The sequence below is a fragment of the Melozone crissalis genome, unplaced genomic scaffold (assembly GCF_028551555.1).
Source record: "Melozone crissalis strain CALT ecotype California unplaced genomic scaffold, PUWL_Pcris_2 ptg000034l_1, whole genome shotgun sequence".
In the NCBI taxonomy this organism is placed as follows: domain Eukaryota; kingdom Metazoa; phylum Chordata; class Aves; order Passeriformes; family Passerellidae; genus Melozone; species Melozone crissalis.
Window position 1 is genome coordinate 14,651,763 of NW_026535812.1, and position 26,080 is coordinate 14,677,842.

Sequence of the window (26,080 nt, forward strand, 5' to 3'; positions counted from 1 at the left end):
CTGATCACAGAGGGAATGCCAAGGTGTTTCTGTGCAAACCAGTCTCCAACCTTCAGCATCCCTTGCCGGGTAAGTCTGCTCCTGACTGAAGTCTGTGCTCTCAGAGCAGACTTTGGTTGTGTTTGAAGGGCACAGGCTGGGTCTGTGTACACTGAGGATGATGGCAGGCCAGGTTCCCTACAGCTGACACATGAAGAGATAACTCCACTTGTCTCATCTGAAAGAACACAGAAAAGACAATCCTTCCTGCAGGGAGGCCACTGCAAAGTCTAACCTTTCTAGCACCATGACATTTGCAGTGACACCAGGAGCAGTCTCCATGGTTTGTGCCACTGTAGAGGCACCCTTGTGTCTCAGAGCTTTGTGTGTCATGTACAGCCACAGCTGCTGGGGCTCTTCTGCCTTCTGCCAGCGTGAGGGATGGAATCCAGAACTGTCTCTGGTGGCTTTCATGTTTAGGCTCCAGAGCTCATCTGGTCCACCTCCAGACCAACACTTTTTAACACCCTGTAACAGGCAAAAGAGCTGTAATGATAAAAATCAAAGCTGAAACCTTCATTGAGCTTCTCCAAGAGGTTTCCTCTATTTGCTAACGGTTCTGCCTGATCTTGCTTGAGGTGCACAGTGCTCCTCAGTGCTCTAATTCATTAGATTATTTTGTTAATCAGTGGTGGCAAAACCGGGATTGGAAAGTGTTGTACTTAACCCCTGGACTGCTGTGGGTACATCCAGATGTTATCTTGTGGAATTCTTGAGCCAGTTGCACTAACATCATCTCTGCTAATGGATGGAACAATGGTGGGAAGTCATTACAGAAGGTTTCTAGGAAAGCCACAAGCCCACCAGGTAAAGGAGATTCTAGAAATGGAACTCAGCTGTTCTGGGTCCCACCAGCCCATTGGGACTAAGTCCACCAAGGCTTGTGTTACTGGGTTAGTAGCACAAAACCAGTTCCTCAGTTGTTCTTTCCCCAAGGCATGGCTCTTTTCACAAAAAAACCCACTGAAGGTAGAATGTCAAACCCAGTGCAGCAGGAGGTGTGGAAAGAAATATATCTTAACTGTTTCCTCTGGTCTCTTTTGCCACTGCACCCAGCCTGCCCCATTCTTCTCTCCATCTTTAAATAAACTCTCCAGAGGTGTTCTGCTATGCAGTAATGAACTCTAATGAAATAAAATTAAATTAAATGCTGCTGAGTGGAGCTGCATAAATGCCTTGTCATATTTTGTTATAATCACCTACTGTGACTCCATCGTCTGTGTCATCTGTCTCTCCAGCTTACTCATGGAGCAGCACACACCATGGTGACTGGGCAGAAAAGGAAAGAAATGCAAGTTCATGTGAGTTGGAGTAAATAATTCAGAGGCACTGGTTGTTGTTCTGATACACAGAGCTGCCCAAGCTGCCAGGGCACTCAGGTACAGCACGCACAGAAATCACGCTTTCCCAAGGAAAAGCCAAATATGGAGGAAACTGAGCAAAGCCTCCAGCCTGTGACTTCCAGCTCATTGAGCAGGTGGAAACTCAGCAGTGTGGCTGTGTGGAGGGGTGGAGTGAGGCTGCAGGGTGTGGGAGCAGTACCTGCACACTGGCACCTGTGATTGCAGCACTGTGCTTCACTGTGAAACTCATTGAATACAGTCAGTGCTTCAGTTTGAAAGCCATTTCTGAATAATGGCTCAAGAGAAAGAGGGTGGGGGAAAAAAACCCCAAAACACCTAAGAAGCAGTACATTGTACACAGCCCTTCCACAGAGCAGGGGCAAGAGTGAAAAGGAGCTTCACATGGTCAGTTTTAATGTTGTGGTAGGCTTGGATTTCCTGCCAGCTGTCAATTTTACATGCAGTACTTCAGCAAATGTCCACATTTGCCAACCTGAATTCAGGTTGTAGAGATGGGGCATCAGGACAGGATAGCAACATAAATTAATGAATGTGTTTGTAAAATAATCTCATATGCATAACTCACTTTTAGTACGTGATTTTCAGTCTAGTCACAGAGAGGCTGTGTTGGTTTGCACTTCTGCAACCCCTGAAATTCCTTTGCAGTCAGTTAGAGACAGGATTTTCTGTTAAATATATATAGTACTGCTCCAGGTTCATTTAAAGAGAGTGATAATATATCATTGCTCCCAGTAGGGACATAGCTGCCTCATAGCTTATGTCTGCTGTCAGGCATTAAAGCTGGGCTTGAATGGTGCCAATCGATAGTGGAACAGCAGCAGCTGAAACTGTTAAGTGCAGCTTTAATGTTCCTTATGCAAACCCTGCCTCCCACCAGAGAGTACACCTGCTCTAACAGGCAAAGAAGCAGGACTGACTCCTCTATTTCCTAAATAATGCCCAGAGTTTTCCCTATTTTTTGTAGTTTGTGTATCTTATGGGGGAGAAAAAAAGAGAGTTTCTGAATGTGCAGAAGGTAGTAGCAGCCAAAATTAAGAAAAGAGCATCTCTTTTTTGGGACAAATGTCTGTTGTTCACACACTCAAGGACAGATGAGCTATCCTGGGCTATCTCCAAGAAGCCTATCAGGACAGAGTTCACTGGGTTCTGCCCCCTCTGCTTAGTGCCCTGCAGTTTCTGTCTTGATTCTGACCAAAGCAGGCTCATATCCCTGACTCAGCTCCAGGCAGAGCTGGTGCATGGCTGTCACACCCTCCTGTGCAGCCCCTGAGCCCCCACACTGCACCAGCATTGCAGTGCCCAGCCCTCAGCCTGGAGCTGCCCCTGACTGCCCCTGGAGCCAGACCCCGCTGCTTACACTAGCTCAGCTGGAGCTGCATGCCCTCAGCAGTGGCTGGGCCTGCAGTGTCCTCATGCTGAAATCCAGTTCATCCACTCTGAACACACAGGTGACACGTGGAGGGAGACCAATGTTTTGACAGGCAGGCCCCGAGGGTTTGGGATCACCATTTTATTCCATCTGTAAGCTGGAGCAATTGCAGTACTGACCTCCTTCTCCCTCTGTCACACACAGCAAAGTAGATTAGAAGGAGAAAAAATTCCCTCAAGAAATAAGTTTTCTTATTTCTTTCTGCAGGGCAGCCCTGACCCTTGTGGCACACCTGGCCATGGCTGTGCCTGGCGAGGTTCATCCTTCCCAGCTGGAGCTGGTCCCAGCACGGGGAACTGACTGCTCAGCAAGGCTGGGCACAGGTGAGGGGCATTAGCAGCCATTAGAAGGGTTATAAAGAGGGAATGAGGGGCATTGGGAGAGGTCTCTGTGCTCTGGAGGTGACTGGCTGGGGGCTGCACTCAGAGGAAGGTCAGCAATGGATGGAGAAGTGAGTGAACTTTTTTTGTCGTATTGGTATGAATCTGTGCACGGTGTAAAAAGCAGCTCTGTGTCCTGAGTCTGGCCCCTGAGCTTCAGGCAGACCCTGTGGTCATAAAGGAAATAGATCTTGAGCTGTGAAATAGTGGAAAAAGTAGACTGTCATTTTGGTGGAAGTATGTGCTTGCCTTTCCTACTTCTCCATTTCCTCTTATCTAGAGATTACAGCAAAGTTGTGAGCTGAGTGAGATGGAAGGCCAGGGTTTGTTTTTGAGTGCCAGGAGCTGGGGTGCCCAGAGAGCCTGAGGCAATGCTCTGGGAATTTGAAGTAGCAACTGTCCTGTTGCCTGCTCTTTCCCTAGGAAAGGATCAAGGAAGCAAAACAAGAAGTTACTGTGGCTGCCTTCTAGATGTGCTCTCTGGAGGAGTCTGCTTTGGGGAGAGCTGGGCAGGAGAGAGTTGTTTGCTCTTGAGGGCCAGAAGCTTTGGAAAGCCTGCTGGGTTTGAGCTGGCTGGAGCTGTTGGTCCCTGTGTGGTACCACTGCCCAACCTGCAGACTTCCCTGGTGGGGAATTGCGTGGCCAGACTGGAAAGAAAGAAAGGGCACATCCTGGCACACAGTCAGCTTTCACCAGTGAGTTGGACATTAGCAGGTGCTTACAGGTGGTTGTAAATCCTTGTGAGGTGCCATGGACAGAAGGTGAAGTGTTCCCTTGGCTTATGCTTCCAACTGAAGGTGCATTCTTTGGCAGGGCAGTTGAGGGAGGCTGCAAAGTGTTTGGTCCATGTGCTTTGTGTTTGTACTCCAGGGCTCAGCCAGGTCAGTTTGGATGCAGGTGTGTCTGTGAGCTCTGTTTCTGCTCAGATGGGTGTTGGGGAGAGGAGCTGTTTGCCTTGCAGGGTGCCTGCTGTGAAGCCCAGAGTTTGCTCAGCTGAGCCCTAAGATCTCTTGATCAAGTGAATTCAGTAGCTTGGTTATTTCCTTACTTGAGGAGTGTGCTGCCTGCAGGTTGGCCTAGGATTACCCTGCCTGAAATGCCTGCAGGAATGACTTCACTGACCAGTGTGAAGTGTGAGATGCCTCAGCAGAGCACAGGTGTAAGTTATAATGGCAATGCACAAGAGTCCCGGGCTGTATTATCACAGCCCTTACTCACTCCTTGAAGTCTTCAGATTTTTAAAACCAGAAACTGTGCAATGCAGACTGATTTTGGATTGTATTTTAAAGGCTGTGATTCCTCACCATGCTAAACTGCCTCATTTCTCTACCCTTCTTAAAGAAAGAAAACAATGACTTGGGAAAGCAAAGTCCTTTTCTGGAGAAGTGTTGTTTAGACCACAATTCCTATCCTGTTATTACAGCTCTCCTTGCCTTTGAGCACAGCTAAGGGGCCTGGTTATATTCGCTATTTCAGCTGGTTCTAGACATGGAGATGAGAGCAGCTGCTGTCTCATTTCTTAGTGAAACCCTCATGGGACTTACTTTGAGGGTGTGGAGCCAAGGGACAGCTTCCCTATGAGTGACTTGTTAAAAATGCAAACAAAACTCCAAAGAAGCAAATCCACCAAGTGCTGGAGAGGGTCATTCTGCTGGCTCTGAAGAATTTCAGGCAGGTGTCTCAGCCAGGTGGTAGGTTCGTTGTTGTGCTTCTCTGCATAGCCTGAGTAGTACATCAGTGGAAATGGGCAGAAATCAGAGTTCTCAATTTCAGAGTTGTAATCATAGAGTGTGAGAAAAAAAGCCACCACCTTCTTTTGCCTCTACTCTCCCTCCTGTGATGCTCCAACCACTGCCTTTACCTACCATTTTCCACTACAGGTGGTAGAATGGGAGTTTCTCTTTTCTGTATTCCAACCTCTGGTTGATTGTGAAAACCAAATGGGAAGGGTGCTTCTTTATCTACTTTTGTTTTACCTGGTGGCTGTAAGTGCATCATGAACACTGTCACCAAAAGTGTGCTCCCTTCTTGGTGTCTGACTCAGCCAGTTGCTGTTCTGTTTCCTATCCCTGATGCTTAGTGAATGAGGGTTGTTGATTTCTGTGTGGAGATGAGCTAAATCAGCAGTGATTCTCTAGATCTGGTGCATTTTTGTAATTGCTGGAGGATGTGGTTATCTTGGGATGATATCCTTATCATCCCTCACAGGAGATAAGGTTGTTTCATGCAGCCATTTTTATTCTTGAAATGATAGCACCCTTTTACCTTTGAGATTTTTAACAATGCAGGGAGATAGTATTGCATGACCTTGCTTTTGGCAGTGAGGATGAACTGAAGGCAGCCTGCAATGTTTTCATTTGTTCTCAGCTCAACTTCTTCCTTTCCAGACCTTTTTTCCTATTTGCCCTTGTAATTTGAGATAAGATGGACACACACAGTTATGCAGCATCAGAAATGTAATCTAGACATCTCTTCCATGAAGCACGTTTCTAATGTGCCCTTCAAACACAAGTCAGATGCCTACAGTCTATTTTCTGTGAGCTGCTTGGAAAAATCTGTGCTGCAGCTATTGAGGGATACATGTCTGAGGGACACCTGGAGGTGTCTGATGTTCTCACAAAAACTGCACAATACTTCACAGAAAAGCAGCTTTGCTCAAGGACAGCTTTATCCCCTTCCTAAAAGGAGATCAAACTCTTCATAGGAGGGCAGGCAGGGGCCACTAGGGACTTTGATAAGGTGATGAAAGCCTCTAAGTGTTTCATGTTTTGAGCAGAACAGGAGTTCAGGCTGTGCAGATCATCAGAAGAGATTTTAAAATACCCTCTCATGCTGTCTGTGAACAATGGAGGACTAGGTGAAAGATCAGGTTTGCTTTCTGTCTTTGTGCCCAATCCAGGCCATTTTGTTACTGAACAAAAGCCCTGCTTGCTGTGTGATGAGAGCTAAGCAAGTTCAGATTCCCAAAGCTGGATCTTTTATTCAGAACATCACTGAGGTCTTGCCTTCTGTTCCAGATTGAGAAACTTGTAGAACCATGGAGAGGAAAGTCGTAGCTGAGGGGAAGCCAGACTGGGGTGAGCAATTACATGCTGGGAAAAGCAAGAATTTTTGACAATTGTGATTTTGAAGTGCTCCAAGTATAAGACAATTCTTATTTCCAGGACTTGTCCCTATCCTCAAGATCTCCCTCTTGGGAGGTTTCATGGCTGCCTACAAGCACATCTCTTATTTGGCAAGGCTAAGGCCAAGGAAATGGGAAGCCTGGAGGAGGATTGAGGGAAGTATCCAGACCAAAAAAAGGTATATGGGTTGAGAACTTGAGGCTTTATTAAAAACCCAAAGGTGTAGGTTCTGAAGCCTGTAAATACAGAGTGAGTTGTTCAGATAAGTGATTGCTCTGAAGATTCTGGTTGTGATGGCTCTGTGAGTTCTTGGAAACACAAGTTATGCAAATACTACTGCATTTGATTGAAATTGTGATTATGTTCCTTAGGTTTCCCCTCTGCACAAGTATCTAGGGTGTCTGAATCCTTTAAGTGGTGAAAATGAGATGTAATGCTCTGGAATGCTCTGGCTGAGTGGTCAGTGAAATCCTGTGTTGTGAGGCCCAGTAATGCTGGGTTATCCAGATTAGACACTGCATCTGATTATCCTGCTGATAATCCTGCCCTCAGTAATTTAATCAGGATGGGGATTGCAAGGCCAGGATCAGGCAGAAATGATGGGTGATTGCCCCCTTGTACATCTGTAGCAGTTGGAACTCCTTGTTTGTGGCAATATCTGTAATGCATTTAAATAAATGAATGTGTGTGGTTGTGCTCTGCTGTCACTGGTATTGCAATGGGAGTCTCCTGGTGTTCATCACAGTTTGTGAGAAGTTGGTTATCAAGCAGTTTGGGGGCTACAGAGATTCCTGCATTGCTTTCTTTTAATTCTCACAAAGTGCTCGTGTGAGGGAGCTGTTATGTGATGCCAGCTTTAAACGATTTGGGATGGTAAAGAGAGTGACCCAGCCCAGTGAGAGGAGCAGATGGTTTCAGCTGAGGCAGGACTCCTTGCCCACTGCCACAGGAGAGCTGGGTGAAGTGATCCATGTCCTGATCCCATCTCTGGCAAAGGCTCTCCCACTGTGGGGTGGGAAAGAAGCTGCCTGGACACGTGTTGGTAGTAGCGCCTAAAGGGGGGGCTGTGTGCTTATAACTGAATTTGGGCAAAAGGCAGGGATTTAATTCCTGACACCTGGAGCACTAGGTCCAACAGAGGAGCTGGTACCCAGTTTATTTAGCTCCCCAAACCAGAAATGAATTATTGTGAGAGCCACCTAAACATGTGCACGTGGGAATAAGAACTGCTAAATGGAAAATGAAGAGGCACCTTTTGCCATGTACTGAATGAACCTGGCTCCAGAAGCTAAGCAGAGTGTTACTCAGGGATAATTGTGCCTTAGCATTTGGGATAATGGGTGTGCTTGGAGCAGCTCCATGCACAGCTGAGTGCCACAATCTACACCGGGCTTTTACCGCCGTGCCTATATGCGATTTATCGGAAAGGCGTTTGCGAAATGCCAATATCCATTTACACTGCTCGCAGAGGTATCAGCCCTGTATCATCCTGCGCAGCCCCGCGGCATCTCGGGCACTGTTGATGCCGAGCCTGATGCTCGCTGGTGCGGAGCGGCCGCCGGTACCGGGAATTCCCCAGCCCGCCGGGAGAGGGCGGCGGCGCCCGGGGGGAGCCCGGGGGGAGCGGGGCCGGCAGCCCGGGGGAGCGCGGGGGATCCGGGGAGCGGGGCACGGCGGGCGGGATGCCCGGCCCGGAGCGGGGCACGGCGGGCGGGATGCCCGGCCCGGTGCGGGGCAGGGAGCAGGATGCCCGCCCCGGAGTGGGGCACGGTGGGATGGATGCCCGGCCGGGAGCGGGGTCCCAGGGGGAGCGGGATGCCCGGCCGGGAGCGGGGCACGGCGGGAGGGATCCCCTGCCCTCAGCGGTGGCCCGGGGGGGCAGGATGCGCGGCCCGGAGCGGGGCACGGCGGGCGGGATGCCCGGCCGGGAGAGGGATGCCCGGCCCGGAGCGGGGCAGCCGCGGCACCAGAGCGCTCTGCTGTGCCTGGAAACTCTGCATTGGTGGAAAGCGCACGGGGAGGAGGAGTTGGGGGGGGGGGAAAAAAACCAAAGAGGAGAAAATGGGTGCTGCGGGAAGGGAAGGGATAGCAGGTGGCAGCGGGCACGGAGAGGAGCTTTGCCTTGTGTGGCAAGCGCGGCTCGTGTCTGTGTGCAGCTGCCGGGATCGCAGCGCTCGGGGCTCGTAGGAGGCCCGCACCGGGAGCGGGGGCAAAGCTTGGCTGGGGCTCGCAGCCGGGGATCTGCTGGGGAGAGCCTGCACACGGGCCCGGGAGCTCCGGTTCAGCATCACTCCTATCCGAGCTGGCACATTAGGGTGAAGCTCTGACCCCTGCACTGAGGATGCTATTTTTTTTGCTGACATACTCATGATGTGGGAAATCTTCAGGATCAAGCATGGTTTCCAGTAAATGTTTTTAGTTTGGAGCCCTTTGACGGTGCTTTCTTGATCTGACAGGAAAATGTCTTCCTCAGGAAAACAATTCCATTGCTTTTCTGCTTTTCCCACTTGCTGGCTTTTTTTTTTTTTTCTTTTCCCTGCTCCCCCGACTTGGCTGCACATCCCATCACTTGGTGTTTCTAGGGCTCTCAGCCTTGACAATGCATCTTCCTATTTCCTTGCTGTCAGTCCTCTTGTTTGCTGCAGTTGATCTCTCCCATCTTGAATCTCTTGTCTTCTCCACTGCAATGTGGCACTTGTTGATTCCCAGTGCTTTTTCACTCTAACCTGGGCTTCTGCTCCTGTTACTTGGAGGGTCTCAGACTGTATTGCCATGCTGAGTGTGCTGAACTTTTTCAGTTTTGCCACCTTGCTGACTAAATAGTTTTCCTTCTCTAGCTTTCTTGTTGGCATAGGATTCAGTCACAACTGGCTTCCTGCCACCTTGAGTCAGTCCAAACCTTCCTCCTCTGCCTTCATTTCTTTTTCTGACCAAAATCTCTTCTACATTTAAAAAGAAATGCAAGATGATATGATCTTCTTTCTTGTCCTTGTCTCTTGGATGTGAGCACCAGCACCTTCTCCCGTCTTCCAGACTCCCTACATCTATTCCTATCCATGCTGTTATTCTTTCCCTTCAGCCCACCCTCTCTTCTGGCAGCTCTTCCTTAAAAAAAACAAACTTGCTATTCAAGCCCCCACATGTTTCTCTAAATACTGCACCTTGACTTGCAAAGTGCTTCCATCAGCCAGCCCTTCTTTCCTCTCATGTCCTTACTCTTGTCACTTGGCATGTTACTCCTTTGTTCTTCCCTTCTCTCCCTGGACTGTTATCCACAAAGTTCCTCGGGGGATGCTGTTTTTCCCTTTGGCCTTTTCCAATCTAAATTTGTTCAAGTGTCCTATATCACTCTGTCCTTGGGCTCTTTCTCTCCTCCCTTTACATCTTATTTGACTGACCTAATCCAAGCAGTAAATTGCCTTTGTGGCTGCCTTGTCCCCTCTCCTTAGTTGGAGACAGGAGGAGAGAGGAAGATCTGGAAGATCTCTGTGCAGATCCAGGTATTTGCTTCAATCAGAGCTCTCCAGTGTCCCCTCACCTTCAGCCCATTCCTGCTTTTCCAGTGACAACTGGAAGGCCCTCAATGTGCATGTCACTTAACTTGAATATGGCACTGGCTTCTCAGGTCACAGCTATTTTAATGCATGCTTCTCCCACACCACACAGATCTTCACTGGCACCTTTTTCTTTTACTGACACAGTTTTGCCTTCTTGGTGAGAGTGATCCCAGGCTTCTTCTGTCTATGCTGAGTGTTGATTTCAAGGTGATCCCTTCCCTAGCCCAGAAGAAATATCTGGTGGAGTTGGTGCTCTACAAACCTGACCCCTAATGCAGCAAATGCTGTAAACGTGCCCAGGGGATTGCTGGGCTTTTTTCCTCACCATTTAGTATCTGTGCAGCTGGTCCTCTGACAAAGAGAGGAATGTCCTCTTAGCACTGTTTGCTGAAGCGGCTGCTTGCTTCTGATATTTAAGTTTTAAAGGGTAACCACTTTGACTAAGAAAGAGAAATACACTTTTTGCTCATCAGTCAGCTGAGAAATGCTGGGCAGAAAAGGATAATTATGTGCAGTAGAAAATTACATTCTGGGAAAGGGCAATAGTGATGCTGCTTTGACCCTCCTGGAGCTAAAGGAGATCAGCTTTGGGCATGGCTGGGATGGGCAGGACTGTGCTCCTGGGAGCCCTCTTAGCTGGCTAAGCTGTTATGGCCAGCTCTGGTCTGCATGGCAGGTGTGTGTAGCACGGACAGCTAAAAACTTCTGCTATTCCGGGGCTTCCTGGCCACAGCAGGGCAAGGGTGGAAGATGGGAAGAGAAACAGGAGCCTTTCTGATCTCACCTAGGTGTTGAGTGCTTTCAGAACTTGGTTCTTGAAAATGCCTCTCAAACCCAGCTTGGACATCCCTCTTTGATGGGAAAATCATCCTCTCACACCTGACATGTGTTAAGCTCTGTAGAATAAAGGAAGACTCTTCCCAGGAGTGTGTGGCTCTTCCAACTCAGGGCTGCACTTGCTGCAGTCTATTTGAACATCTAACAGGCAGCAGGTTACAAATGCTGCCCATGATCTCAGTCTTGCTTCATCATTGCTGAAAGGCCTGCAACAGAGCAGAGATGGGGAACAGCTGTAGAGTGAACAAAATTGAAGTAACTTGCTGGCTGCACTGAGTGCAATTCCAGATTCTTTCTTGAGTCTCCACTATTTTCTACATTTGTATTTAACTGTTACTTTGGAAATGCTGCTGCAATGTCTAGAAAGAGGAGAGTTGTACTCACTTGCTGAGCTCCTTTGAAGCAGCCATGCTTTGCAAGGCTTGGGTTAAAGGCATGAGGTTTGGTTGTGCAGAGGGGTGAGGCAGCTGAACCCCCCAGTGAAGAGCTTCACTCCTAAGGACTCTTCTTGCCATTCTCTCAGGTGGCAGGGAGTTCAGTTAGGATTGCCCTCTGCCTTTGTCATTTTCCCTTCTTCACTTGTCTTTGCCTTTTTGATTGTGCATCTCGCTTTTATTTGAATTTCATTTCTCACTATTTGTCATGACACGGGCCAAGAGGAGTTTAAGCTCTGAACTGGCCCAGCCAAAAGGCTGTCAGTGGTGCTGGTATCAAACAGTGCTTATCTGTCTCTTGTATTTGAATAAACTGAGTTTCAGCATGAAATATCACAGACATCCAAGTCCCTGAGGCATGGAAAAGCTGCACTATGAATACACTGATGATAATAGTCCTGGCTCTGCGGGTTTTATTGCATTTGTTATTTTCTAACATTCTGGAAAACATAGCATTAAAATGAACAGAGTAAACACAGGCAAATGGAAGATGTTGGAGCTGGATAGGAGATGACTCTCTGTGCTCAAGGCTCTGTTGTCCCCTACATCAGGGTCACTGGAGCAGTCTGGTACATGCTTAGGGTTTTGGGATTGTCAGCTGGCATTGAATAGCCATCTTTGGGGGTGTCTCAGGACTGTGGTGTCTGAGGGCAGAGATCCTTGTTCTATAAATGGCTCTTATGGGGTAGGAATAAGGCAAAGAAATTGCTTTCTGGGCCTTGGCAGAGGTCAGCTTGCTGCGATTTCTTGAAATAGCAGATAAAGAATGTGACTGCTACTCAGCTGATGGTGGTAGAATAGTGATGAGCTAATAGATTTTTTTTTTTTTAGTTGTAGGAAATAGACATAGACAAATAGGATTTTAAGGTGAATAGTCTATTGTCTGCAGGCATTCAAGCACCTGGCTCTTAGCAGGGCTGAGCTGACAGCAGGGAGCTCTTTCCTGCCTCTGCCCTGTAAAGATTTTTAACCTGCATAAATTCCAAATGCAAGTAATTACCTTTTCCAATCAAGTCAAAAAGGGACTAGAGCTTAAGGAGCTCCATTCAGCGGCTAATTTTCACGTTTTATCTACTTACATGAAATTCTTAAGCTTTTATAATGGTATAACAACCTGACTTCAGACACCTTCCTCCCTGTCCCCATCTGGTTGAGGATCTGACAAAGTTATTTACTATACTGAGTAACCAGAAACCTGCAGTGGGGCTCAGAAGGTCAGAGAGTTAGCCCTGAAAACACAAGGCATTTTGCTGCAAGGACTGAGAACAACATCTACCTTCTATAGGTTTTGCTGAGCTTGGGGTGCTCAATATCTCACAGAAAACTAAAATTGGGAGTTGAGCTGTCTACCATTAAAATCAACACCAATACTCTCGTTAGTGTAAATGGTTATATACAGATGTTTATGAAGAATAGTAGCAGAAGAAAGCTGGTGCTCAGAAGGAGCTTCCTGAGTCAATAACAGGATGGTTCCCCATCTAGGATTGTCTTCCACAGTAATTTTTGACTTTGTTACAAATAATTGCAAAACCTCTCCCTTGTTTTGGTACTTTTGGGACATTAGTGTTTTTCCTTTATTAATAAAATGCTGACTGATTAATCTCAAGAATATTTAATCAATAATTTTATGTAATTAAACTCTGAGCTAGCTGAAAGGTTGTGGTTTTGGTCTTTGTTTCACACATCAGCTTCTAATGCACTTCTTCTAGCAACTACTTGGGTGATGTAAGGAGGTGACATCAGATGATGATGTAGTAATAATTTGTGTTTTGTTCATAATCAGAAGTTATGTACATGATGTACATCATTCTCGGGATGTAAAAATGCTTTTTATATTTTACTCTACCTATATTATCAAAGAGTTATGGTCTCTGTTTACTCCTCTTTCCCTCCCCACTGTGTTCTTTGCTTTCTCAGTAGTGTTAGAGGTCCTTCCTGCTGCTGCTGTGTCATGGCCTATTTTCTTGGAACCTGCTGCTCTGGCTTGTGCTTATCTGAGCCCAGCTCATGGCACGTGGACATCTTCTGAGCATGGTGTGGTACAGAGCTGATTTCTTTTTCTGTCCTTAAGGAATCTGCTCTGCTGGCTAATGATGGTAGCTAGCTAACAATGCCCATTGGTAGCTTTGGATAGATGCTTCAGAGGTCAAAAAAGGACTTTCAGAAGCACTTAGCTGATTCTTGCTTGCCATTGCAGCTGGCTTTGAGGTCAGACCCACTCTGAATGTCAAAGTTTGTAGGTACTTCTCTCTCTTGGCCAGAGCTCAGGGTAGTTCCTTTTTGATTGAGCTGTCCATTTCCTTTAAGAAACATCGTCTTTAAACCTTGTGTAGGAGAAGTGATATTCTGTTGCCTGCAGTGAGAGCAGCTCTGTCTGGCTGGGAATTCTTACTTCGGTGCTGAAGTTGGTTTATGGGCAGTATGGAAACAGGCTGAAACATTGGTACCTCAATTTGCACTCTCTTGAAATGAAAGCAGAGCTGACTTGTGGCTGCTTTTGTGCAGAGCTTGCTATAGAAGCTAGTGGGTCACCTGGCCCTTGAGACTGTGCCTTTTTGCCTTTGTTTCCATTTTGGATGGTCATCCCCAGGAACTGGCACTGGGCAGGTGACATCCCCTCAGTGGCAATCTGCTCCCTCCTGGCACTTCCAGCCCCATGCAGAAGTAGCCCATGGCAGCATGTGTGGCTATCTGCACACTCTGAAGGCTGGCTGGTGTCTCTGCCCCTGGGAATGGAGGTTCCCTCTTAGAGAAGGAGGCTCTGTGCCAGGGCAGCAGATGGGCAGGAGCAGCAGCAGCTGGGACACCATGCATGATCATCATGTGGACTTACAATCTGCAGCAATGCCAAAATGGCCACTTGTCCTTATCCTGTCTGTGGTCAGGGCTGTTTCTAAGGCAGCAGCTTATGGAAAGGTGCAAGGGCAGGCAGTGAGCATCCACCATCAAGGTGGGGAGCAGCAGGCTCCTCGAGGCCTGAAGGGCCAGGAAACATTTCTATTTCTTTCTGGAGCAGCCAAGCTGAGCCCTTGCTGTTCCCTCTCACCTGTACAGGCTGAGCTCTTTGTGAACCTTGCCTCCAGCAGTAGGACCTTAAATGTCCTGCCACCCCTGGGAACAGCTCCCTGCTCTTCAGAGTGGGTCAGTCTGGTGGAGAGGGCAGGTCTTCAGCAGCACAGGCTGAAAAAAAGCCCCACTCATCGAACAACAGGGCAGGTGGCCATGAAGAAACCCTGTGCTTGCAGCCCCACAAAAACCACTCAGGACCAAGAACAAGAAGGAATAACTCTGCCTTTTCCAAACAGCCATGTCCTTGCCATGACAGGGGCCAAGGATATGCTGAGGCATTTTGGGAGAGCAGGGTCTGCACAAGGTGGTTTGTGCTTGGATTGAGCCACTTTGTTGGTTGTACTGTGATTTCAGGTTACTCCCAAAGCCTGAGCATGTGAGGGAAGCAGCCCTGGCAGCCCTGTGGGCTCCATACAGCACAGCAGAGCTTCAAAGGTGGCTCTTCCATCTTGGCTGTAGGGTGTGAGTAGCAAAGATTCCAGGCTCCGCACATCTGCACCTCCTGAGTGCTGCAATGCATTCTCCTGCTGTGGTTTGGGGAAGAACTCGATGCACTATTGAGATGCCATTAATGTGTGTGGTGTTATTTGATGCTTGATACTTGCAAAGCCAGAGTAGGCTCAGACTTTCCTGAGGGACTAAAGAAGAAACAGTGATCTAACTTGAGCTGGTCCAGCTTGCTTGAAACTTTAATGCAGGATGTACTTTAATGTAGAATGGAGCACAGGCAATATCATATTTCTCTCTACTGATAAGTAATTTGAAAGATGACCTGTAAATGGCAAGGGAGGGAAAATATTCACTGGATTTATTCCCTTGAATTTGCTTCTTTGCATTGAGGAGAGAAGCCTTGAAGGAGCAAAGGGAGGGACTTCTCTCTTCAAGCTGGCTTTTTAAGAATGTGCATCTTAAGGCCTTGTGATGGTTTCATGATTTGGAAGTGAAATTGTCATGTCCCAGATGCGACCCAGAAAGCCCTGATAAACTGTGATTGAAAATTGAATGTGTGGATTAGTGGGTTTGGATGTTTGATCTATGTTTCTACCCTCTGTTACCTCAAAGGAAGAAATGCTTCACATCTCAAAAACAAAACAAATTGTTAATTTTGCCTTGCTCTGCAAAAGCAAGATCTCTGAACAGCTAATTAATGTCCCCCTCCTTTGACAGGACCTCCACAAAACCCCCAAACCTCAACCTGCCTTTGCCAGTGGGAAGCATATTATGGCTGATCCTGTCAGGACACTGGAAAAATACATTTCCTCTATTTGAGAAACTTGGTTTTCATATTCTGCTGACAAGCAGTGGGACTCAGCTTGATGCCTTTAGCTAGGAGCTGTTGCCCAGCTTTCTCAGTGAAGCTGAGTTATTGATGGCTGTTAGCTTTCCAGGGAGTGCACAGCCTGGAAATGAGGCTCTTGGTTCACTGGTCCAGTGCCTGCTATTACAAATGGTGCCTCAGATTGTGCTCTTGGTAAACAGCCTGGCTGCACCTTAAAAGTTAGGGCATTTCTGTGCCTTCTCTATCTGTTGAAAGTTGTTCTTGAACTTGGATGCCAGGAACTTTAATGTCCTTTGAGATTTTGCCTGATGTTTACTCTGTGGGAGTTGATAATTTGAATCCAAGAGTTATAAAAAACTGGCTGAGGAGTTGTGGAGCACTCTCGTGTATAATCTGATTGTATTTTGAAATGTTAGTGAGAACTAACAGACCTTGAATGAGTCATTGTTTCATTGCTTTTCAGAAAAAGCACACAGATTGACCCTGGAAGTGTAGTTGAGTCAGTTTGGCATTGATGGTGGGTAAAGATACAGCAACAGGGAAATAGGATCCCACATCAGTCAAAGAAAGAATTGATGATTTGACTAGAAGGTCAAAGTAAATGTCTGTTGCATCTTCAGTTTCTAAGTCTGTTTCATCAGTTCTCTACAGCACAGTTTGACTCACAGCTTGCCTACAGTACCTGACTATTCAGTCCTGAGATGAAAAACCCTAATGTCATTCTTCATGATAGTGTAGGACCTAATAAATGGATAGGAGCCAGTTAAAATGTGGATTTTATGTGCTGGGTCTTCATTCTGGGCTGTTTCTAACTTAAGTGCCCTGGCACCTTGTGGGGTGGCAGCTGAGATTGGAGCAGGTACTGCTCTGAACTGCCTGGGCTGTGTGCTAAGGGGGAATGATGTGTGCAGTGTTCATGTCCATAACCAAACTCAGGGTTTGGCTTTGGGATGTGAATGCCCCTAGGTAGTGTCCTCAGGATGGTTTGCAGTAGCTCAGAATGAGAGACTGTGTAATTACAGAGTGTGTTTTGCCAGTCCTAGGTAAGAAGGGAAGATCTGAACACCAGGATGTATACAGGAACAGTAAAAGAGAGGAGTTACTGTCCCTGTATTTAGAAACTTAGATCGTGCTGGAGCCATCTATCCTCTATTCGTGTAGCTCCCAGGATGCCATGAGCTGCTTTTTCAGTAGAACAAATCATAAACGCAGAACTGGGTTTTACCATCCCCATTGCACAAAAGTTTAAAATCTGAAAAAAACTTAAGAGGTAATTCCAGCGACAAACTGGAACATCCCTGGTAACAGGAAAGAACTCTTTGTTCTCCAAAAAAAAGTTTCTTGATCCTGGCATGAATGTTGTATCAACTTATTAGCGGGGACTGTTTATTTTATTAATGAGTTGGAGGATGAGTGAAATGCAGGAATGAAATCCACTGGCTGAATGCAAAGGCGGAAAAGCATAAACTAGCCAAGAGGTGGACGTTTTATGAATCAGCATAATTAATCTTGTAACAACACATCCAGGGAAGGCCTGAACCTGAGTCCGGGCATCTCCTGAGAGCTGCTCTCCGAGTCTGCAGGTGTGCGGGCGCAGCCTGGCGCAGGATCAGGGAGGCTGGGGGCGAGCGCAGCGTTCTCCCCGACCCGCCCGGTGTGGGAGTTGTGGTCTGGGGGTTTGCGAGGCGCCTGCGGGACCGGCCGCGCTCCTGCAGCAGCGGGGCTGTGGGCGCACGGCTGCGGGGTCCCGGCCCGGCCCGGGAGCTCTGCTGGCGCTGCCGGTGCCCGCGCTGAGCACCGAGCGCTGCCGCTCTCCGAGCGCGGCCGGGGCGGGTTCCCCGAGTCCGGAGCCGCTGTGTGTGCGCGGCCGGGGCCGGTTCCCCGAGTCCGGAGCCGCTGTGTGTGCGCGGCCGGGGCGGGTTCCCCGAGTCCGGAGCCGCTGTGTGTGCGCGGCCGGGGCGGGTTCCCCGAGTCCGGAGCCGCTGTGTGTGCGCGGCCGGGGCCGGTTCCCCGAGCCCGGAGCCGCTGTGGGTGCGCGGCGCGGATCCCGCAGCCGGGCCCGGCGGTGCCGCGGTGCGGGGGCGGGGCGCGGGCCGCGGGCGGGGCGCGCATGCGGGCGGTGCCAGGCAGCGCGGCGGGCCGCGGAGCCACTCGCCCCCGCAGCACCGCTCGGCCAGGGACAGCTCCCGCCAGGTAACGCGCTCCCCCCGCGCCCAGCCCCGCTCCGCTCCCCGCGGGGCCGGGGGGGCCCGGCCGCTCACGCCGTGCCCCCCGCCGCTTGCTTGCTTGCTTGCAGCTCCGGGGCTGTGACAGCGCCGTCCCCACCGCGGAGCGAGGCAGCGGCGGCCGGCTCTGCCCGCCGGGCTCTCGGCTGAGGAGGGTGCGCGTCTTCCCGCAACTTGCCGGCGCTCGCAAGGCTCCGCGATGGAAGGGAAAGGTGGGTCGGGCGCGGGGGGGCGGCGGCGGAAGGACCGCAGTGGCCGGGCTGGTGCGGGGCCGGGCGGCCGAGGCTGCCGCTGTGCTGGGGACATTGCAGCACCCGCGGGGAGCGTCCCTGCCGAGCCGCGGGCTCCTCGGCCCGCTGCCCACGGAGTGAGGGGAGAGGTGCCTGGTTCTGTAAATTCATTTTCCTTTAGGGCGAGACAGATGTTAGTTAGTGATTTGTTTTCTTAATGCTAAGGATTTGCATAATAAATATGAGGTCTGTCCCATGATTTTTAGCCAGTCAGCAATGGGGAGGTTTTTAACAGATGAAAAGCATTTTGTGATTAGAAAGGGTTTAAAAAAAATAAATCTCATTTTTTCTTAAACGAGATCAGGGCTATAGAGCTCTGCCCTCGTTACATTGCATATTTAATACATCAGAACATCCTGATAGATTGGAAGAAATGCAATGAGTATTGTGCTATTGAACTGTCCACCCTGGAAAGAGGAGATAATTAAATCTTGCTTGGCTAGCTTGCGTGTTCGCATACGGAGATATCTCATCCACGTATATCCCTTCAGGTTGAGCATATGCATTTTGTTCCCATACACAGCTGTGTGGTCCTGCACAGTTATTTACCTATCCACCTCTACAATTGCACTGGAAATCACACATTCAACTGGTACGTGAACTCAAAGCCTGTACGTGTTAATTGCCAATGAAGTACTGATGGTAAGTCAGTGCATGCAGAGGAAAGGCGAGTTGCCATTCCCACCCAACATAGCTGCCAGCTCTCCTGTACAACACAGATCTGTGAGCAGTGTAATTGATAGTGATCAGGGCAGTGGAGCAATATGGACTATATTAATTCAAGGAAAATTATGGTAGACTTGTATAACACAATACTACATACCTTCCAGGGAGACGAGCAAGCTATATTTAAACCTGGGGTTTATTTTTGTAACTATCTTGTCAATCAGGGCTATAGTTCTCCTGTGTGGGAATATCTGATTATATGCTGATTAAGGAAGGAAGCTATTTCAATCATAAGGAGGCAGTATGTCCTATAAAGTACAGTTTCTTGTGGGCAGTGATCAATAAACATACCAGGGCTTGAGGAACATCTAAGTACCTCTTAAGAAGGAGTATCTGCGAAGACTTTACTTAAATTAAAAAGCTCACAGCAGTCATGTTAGCGCTAGAGATATTTTTTATACTCTCCATGCTATTTTCACAGTTAACCTGAGATGGCCACCTTTGCCTTTTGAATGTCCTGTTGGTACTTGCCTTGATGAGAAACAAATGAACTGTGACTTGAGTATAACACACTGCGTGCCTTGTCATGCACTACAGGGGCAGGCAAAAGGCTCTCCGTGGAACTTCAGATGGAGTAGTTGTGCAGGGAGCAGGAAGGAAACATCTGCAATAAAACAAGGATCCAGGTAGCTGGTGGCAAAGCACCTCCAGAAGGAGAGTTGCCCAACTCTTATCCTGTGCAAACAATCCTGTGTTACGCTGCAGTTGCTGCCTGAATTGGCAGTGAGTGTCTGCTGAGGCAGGTTTTGGGGCTGCTGGTACTGGTGTTTATGGGCTCCACAGCAGTCCATGTTTCTGGGTGCTTAGCTTTGGTGAGATAGTGGGATTGAGGCATGCCCAAGAGTCAATACTCATTTTGATGCAAAAAAATTCAGAGCAGTTTGCTGTTACTAGAGATTTTCCTCCATGGGGTAGGGGAAGGGAACAAATACTGAGTTTCCTCTATGTAAAAAGAAGGGCTGTTGAGAGCAAACCCAGCAGAAATCAAGGTACTGAAATGAGACAGGTCCAAAGCAGGGTTGACCATAAAGGAAATACACAGGAACCTTTGGCATCTCAGTGAATAAATGAGAAGGCAAAGGAAGTCTTCTCACAGCAGGGCTCCAGTTGTGTTGGCACTGAAGTGACGGGTAGTGTTGGAGTGGCATGAGAAGGCCTGTGGTGCATGGGATCACAGAGCAGTTTTGTGTAGGTGTACAGTGAGGCACAATGCAGGACATCCCCCTGGAGGAAAGCTATGAGCCGCACTAAACTCTTCACATCTTCAGCTTTTGAGGCTAATCCTGGATGGATTTGCAGCTGCATAGCCTGACTATGCACTGGTTCACATTTTGTTTTCATTACTAACCAGGCCTCTGCATTGCCAGTCCTCTGTTAGGAGATTGTTGCTTGCAGATGATGCTTCTCCAAAGTCATCTCTTGCTTTTTAAATGCTTCCTCCTGCAGCCTTTCTCCCACCTCTCCAGTCTTCCTCAGCGCAAATCTCAGAACATCTCCAACTCAGTGTTGTGCAGATACTGAGGAAGAGTGTGTGCTATATTAAGCAACATAAAGTCTGTTTAAGAAAACCTGCCGTCTGGTCCCTGAATTCAGCTATCCCTGATGAATGCTGTGGACATTTCTGCACAGGATTTGCCATCAGTAGAACTTGGTTGTCTGAATATGGCTGAGGCTGGTGCTTTGCAAAGCCTGCAGTCTGCAGTAAAAAATGGGCTAAAGAACCATCTCTGGCACTGCTTAGAGCAGCCATAACTGATTTCACTGGTTGGGCTTACTCATGAGAATGAGGGGAGAAAGATATATCCTAGTTTTTGTGCAGTGGGATGTGGGACTAAGGACTTTACTGTTGTGAATGTAGCAGTAAGAGTACAAGCCAAGAGGGCTCTGTTGAGGTTTGAGGAGGTGGTGCAGCCTGCCTGTGCCATCTTCCAGCAGACAAAGCTGGCTAGAGCCAAACATCTCTATCTCCTCACCATGCCTAAAAGATAAATAACACTCTATGGAGCTGCAAAGTTACCAACACATCTTGGTGATCTAAAAGTAGCATTTGGCCTCATCTAACTTACAGCTTCTCTGACTCTGTTCTGCACATTCACTGTCTGCAAACCTTTTGCAGAAGTAAGGAGCTTAAAAGTTGTAGCTGTTCCCAGAGCTCATTAGGCAGTGGGGGATGCAGGGCACCGTGGGTGAGAGCTCTGTTTTGCATCTGCTACCTGATCCCTGTTCTCTGAATCTCGCCACTACAGCAGTTCCTGTGGGCTGCAGCAGTAAGCGATACCACACCAGGCATCCCGGGAGCTGGGCTTTGCCAAAGCTAACAATAGTTAATGTGGAGGTTAAAGAATACTTGGTCACTTGCCAGATTCTTCAGTCACAGTTAGAAAGATGCTTAGCAGAGGCAGGAACGTCATGCAGTGATGTTCAGACTCAGAGGCTGGAAAAGGAATCAGTCGAACAAGAGTCAAGCTGCGTGGTGTGGAATGGATCCCTGGGCTTCTGGATGGAGTGGAGAGGGACTGCAGGCTGGCCTTGCTGCAGGGAGAGCTCCTCTCTTCTAAAGGTGCAGTATGCTTTTCTGTACTCCTGAAAACACAGAAATCACATTCTCCCTCACTGCTAGAAAACACAGATTACTACTTTTATCTTGCCTGAGGTGGCGATTGGAGTCTTCATGTGTCAATGTTGTATGAGGGGCAGGGCCAGGCTGGCAGTCTGAACTTTCCTTGGGGATCAGCCAGTTCTTGTGGCTCTCTGCTATCCCTGGAAGTCAATGCTGGGTACTGGTGGCTCTGGGGTGGCTGGGCAGGCTGCCTTCAGCACAGGATGCTGTTAGCTAGGAAATACAGCAGGACTTGTTCCTGTCAGCTGGTCTATGGGGACAGCAAAGCTAAGGCATGTAGCTGAGATGTGGAGATGCTCCCCTGAGCTATGGTCCTGCCCTGCTGGAGAGACATTCTCCATGCAGTAGGTCTGCTCACAGGACCCCATCCTTGTGCTCAGGGGGCTGTGTGGGGGAAGCCAGGGAACCTGTCCTTCCAGCTCTCTTCTGCTCAGGGTCCCAAAGCAGCAGGGCTTTGAGGAGATGTCTGCAGAGGACATCTCTGCAGTGTGACTGTCCTAGGCAGATGCTGCCACAGTAGTGCTACCTGAGTCGTGTTCTCTTCCCAGTCCCTGGGAGCAGGATTTTTGCTTTGTAGAAAAGCCACAATGCTGCTGTTCATAGATATGGGATGTTCAGGCCTTTAAGTGGAAGGCCTTAAGCACTAAGATCCCATTTACTCAGGGCACAGAGTTCCCCTTCCTGGGAACTCTGGAGCTCTTTGCATTGTGCTGTCTTGTGGATATGAGAATGGGGAGAGTGGTTTGAAGCATCTTGTCCCACCAGAGGTGCTCTGAAGCCTCCTTGGCCAGCCCCAGCATTGTGGGCCTCCTTCCTCTGTGCAGCTGCCTGCATGCTATGCCTGTAAAGGACAGAATCTTCACCTTGAAGAACTTGTGATCAAAACCCAACAAGAGCCAGTGAATGTTAGGATTGAAGACAGACTTTGTGGACAAGGTGAGAGAGGGTGGCAAGTGAGAACATGCAGTTCTGGAGGTTACTGTGCACTGTTCCCACCTCTGTGGCTTTCTTCAACAATCAAAGGAAAGGTCTTAAAGATCCAAGACATAGTTCATGTCCTGAAGCTGTCTGAGATGCTTATGTCAAACTGTACCCCATAATACACCTTCCTGACCTGTCCCGTGTTTGTTGGAGGTGAATCTGCAGCACATACTGTCACACATGTGTTGGAGTAGTGCAGATTTCTTTGGAAAGTCTGGGTCCCACAGGACACCTTAGGTGCTTATTTGTAATGCAAACAAAACAGTGGCACTGTTACTTTTGTTACAGAACTGTTTTCTTTTTCGGGGAGTGCTTGCATGTCTGTCAAGATGGTCAGAGGCTCCTCTGAGCAGTGCATTTTGCACAGAGGAGGCAGCTCCATGTTCTCAGCCTTTGCAGTGATGTTCTGTGTGAGATCCAGGGCGTGTCACTGAGGCCAGCAGTTCTCAAACTGGCTGCTTGAAGTTTGACACAGGGAAGCATATTTGGGGAAGTAAATAAATGGCCTGATCTTTTTTTGCTTGCTCCCCCATGCCCCAGGCTGTGCATTTCAATTTAGGTACCAGCTTTCTGTATAGCAGGGGAGCACTTTGATTTCCTGACCTTATCACCTTATCCCTGAGGCTGGAGTGGGGTGCTGTGAAAGACTACTTTGGTGCTGTGCTTCAGACTCCACCAAAAGAGGAGGGGAATGTCAGGCACTAAGTTAGCACCGCAGTCTTGCTTTTCTTTAATGCATTTCAAAAAGGGAGAGAAATGTCTGCTCCCATTGCTTTAGAAATCCCATTAGAAATCAACACAAACATGACTGTCCTGGGAGGGCTCAAAGATAAGAGCTTGGATTGCTATGTGGCTCCGGAAAAATGAGCCAATGTTGGCTATTTGCTGCCACCTAGAAGTCCATGTAGGAGCCCAATACCTTTATTAACCATCATTTGATAGCTGCTGAAATACTGTGGGTGGGCAACTGCAGCTTCTGAATGAGAAGGGTGATCCAAGCCAATCTGATACTGAGGGAAGTAGATGTGGTACCCCAGGAAGCATCTGTGCTCTAACAGGCCTCTAACATGCTCAAGCAGGTAATTAAGGGAGAAAAGTAAGTGGCCATGCTCATAGTCCTCCATACCAACAAACCCACCATGTTACTAAACAAAGGTGGGAGGAGGACCCTATTTATAGTTTTAAATCTTATAAAAATTGATTCAGGACTTGGTCATCAGGCTCTTATGAAAATTCCCAAATCCTTCAGCCCTTTTCCACAAGCTACATGGGAACTGTGGATGTTGCTTTTGGACTGAATGAAATGCGAGAGTAATTGAAAGTAATTTTTTAATGCATTCAGTTGTTCTGGCATACCATTTATACCCAGAGTGGCTGGAGGCATAATCTGTGGATACTTTGAGTAATGACCTGCATACAGCTGTTTCATCTCTAGGTCACATGGGGTCCAGAAATTTTTTAAAAAAGGGATGGTTTTTTTTTTTTTTGAGGCTTAGCTTACCAGAAGATTTTCCTTATTTGCTCTTATCTTTCCCTCTCTATCTACTCAGCTATTCAAATCTTGTCTGAATTGCACTCATTTTTTAATGTGCCATAAAACTTGATATGCAAGAGCTAGTTATTTAGGGAGAATTGCAGAAACTATTTTAGTCTGTGTGTTTTGACCTATAAATGAGGTAACATTATTAATTTTTACATGCAAATCATGGTGTTTATTAGCATGGTAAAAGGCAATTTGACAATGAAAAATATTCCTGATGGATATAGTAATTAATGCTTTCACTCAAATTGTAAAGCCTTTAATAATGCTGTTATGCTTAAAATGATTGAAGAAAAAGTTGACTATTTTCCTGTCAGTGATGCAAGGAGGTTTCCTTTTAATATAACTCCTGTATCCCTGCCTTTCCAAAGAGTTCTTTATAGTCAATAAGACTACAAATCACCAGGCTAATTCATTGAGTTTCTTCTCCCAGGTCTCAGGTTTGGATGAACCTTATGATTCGATACTTCTGTGGGGATGCACATTGAGAGCTCTGGCTTTTCTGCTGAGATTGAATTAAGGCATTTCTGGTGTCGTCATGTTTCAGTAGGGATCTTGTGGCTGGAGATGATGGCTGCTCCGTGAGCGCTCCTGCGGCGCGCGCGGCCGAGGGAGGCTGTGTGTGCATCAGGATGTGCACTTGGAGAGGAGAACTAAGGCGTTTCTGCTTGCTATTTTTAATAGCATGTGCAAAGCAAGAAATCAGGGAAGCATGGAACAGCATTTCTAATTTGGAAAGCTGTGGTTTTTTTTTTTTTTTTTTCCTTGAGCTGTGCTTCTTCCTTCTGTGTTTCATCCCCCCGCTGGAGGCTGGCTTAAGGCTGGCTTTATCTGCCATCAGCCTTCAATAGGTAAGGTTAATTTGCTGAATGTAGCTACTTGGATTTTCTTCACAAATCCTCCAGAAGTTCTGAATTTCTTATTGGTATAATGAGGGAAAGTTGCCTTCCTTCTCAGTCACTGGGAATGTATTATTAATGTAAAAACATTTTCCTGGCATTTAATGTTATTTCCAAAAGAGGCTGACAAGCAGCAAGGCCTCTTCATGTTGACTGAGGCCCATCTGGTCACTGAGAGTTGTATGCAATGCTTACTTCAATGCAAAGTGCTGTCATTGGTTATTTTTCTCTCCAAGTCCAGGTAGACAAGTTTGTTGGTAGGATGGGTGTACTTGAGTGTTGTGATTCCACTATGCAAGCAACTGTGGAACTGGAGACCCTGAGGGATCTTCCAGTTGATGCTGGTCTCTAACAAGACCCGACTGAGGAGCTTGAACTCTCTGGTTCCAGATTCTGGACCTCACTTCTTCCTCCTCTCATTGGCACTCTGGTCTCTACTTCTCATTTCTGTGTTTATCATTACTTGGGGCATTGAGGAACAGAATCCAGAGGTGGTGGTGGTTGTTTGGCTGTGATTTGTTTGGGGTGGAGTGGAATTACAGGGGTCTGTGCAGCTTGAAAGATCAAACCTGTATGAAATTGAGCAGAGTAAAATAAAGTTCTTCTTTGAAGGACAGCCCTCAGAGCTTCATCCTTTATTGATGTGTAGTCCTGAATATATATTTTGGAGCACTTCAGTGAGTATGACACTTGTCACAAATATTTTGCAGCAGTGGCTTTAGAAAGATCAGAAACAAACACCAACATATTCCACATATGCAGAATTATCATTCCATCATAGATATTATTTTAAGATTCAGTTTAGTTTTCTGAGTTTTTTCAAGGAGAGCACATAAAGTATGAATTCATTCTCTACTTGAGAATGTATACTTGCTATGATGCAGAAGTGTTAATTTCTCTGTCCCTTTAGAGTGGCTCTGAAGTCAGTCTTATACATGCTAGTGGCTCTACCCTACTGTAAGTGATGGGGGAACAGCAGTAATGCCAAAATGAGGAAAAATGTAGAATCCAGCACCTTCCAGTAAATGGAGGGGAAAAAAAAGTTAATTATACATGAAGGGAGACTTGGATTTCCTAATTTGATACTAACAAGCCATTGCAGCATAACTGGGCTGACAGTAGAATAAGCTTCCTCAGCAAGACCTGCTTTTTATAATATTTCCAGCTTATTTGATCTCTTTGAAAGCTGAATCTGAGCTTTTGAGATATTTTCTGGCCTTGAATTCACATTCCCTTTTAGTATTGACCAGCGCTCCTGGTATTTTGAGACTGCCTGTTAACCGGTG

General features: G+C 47.6%; 1 protein-coding gene across 1 annotated transcript in view; it reads left to right on the forward strand.

Moving 5' to 3' along the window:
* Positions 1 to 17,615: 17,615 nt before the first annotated feature.
* FGF12 (fibroblast growth factor 12) overlaps positions 17,616 to 26,080 on the forward strand; it is a 218,254-nt gene continuing 209,789 nt past the window's right edge. The window contains exons 1-2 of the mRNA XM_054283045.1: positions 17,616 to 17,706; positions 17,810 to 17,950. Of these exons, the coding sequence (XP_054139020.1) occupies positions 17,938 to 17,950 (13 nt within the window). The 5' untranslated portion in view covers positions 17,616 to 17,706; positions 17,810 to 17,937. The remainder of the gene's footprint in view (positions 17,707 to 17,809; positions 17,951 to 26,080) is intronic.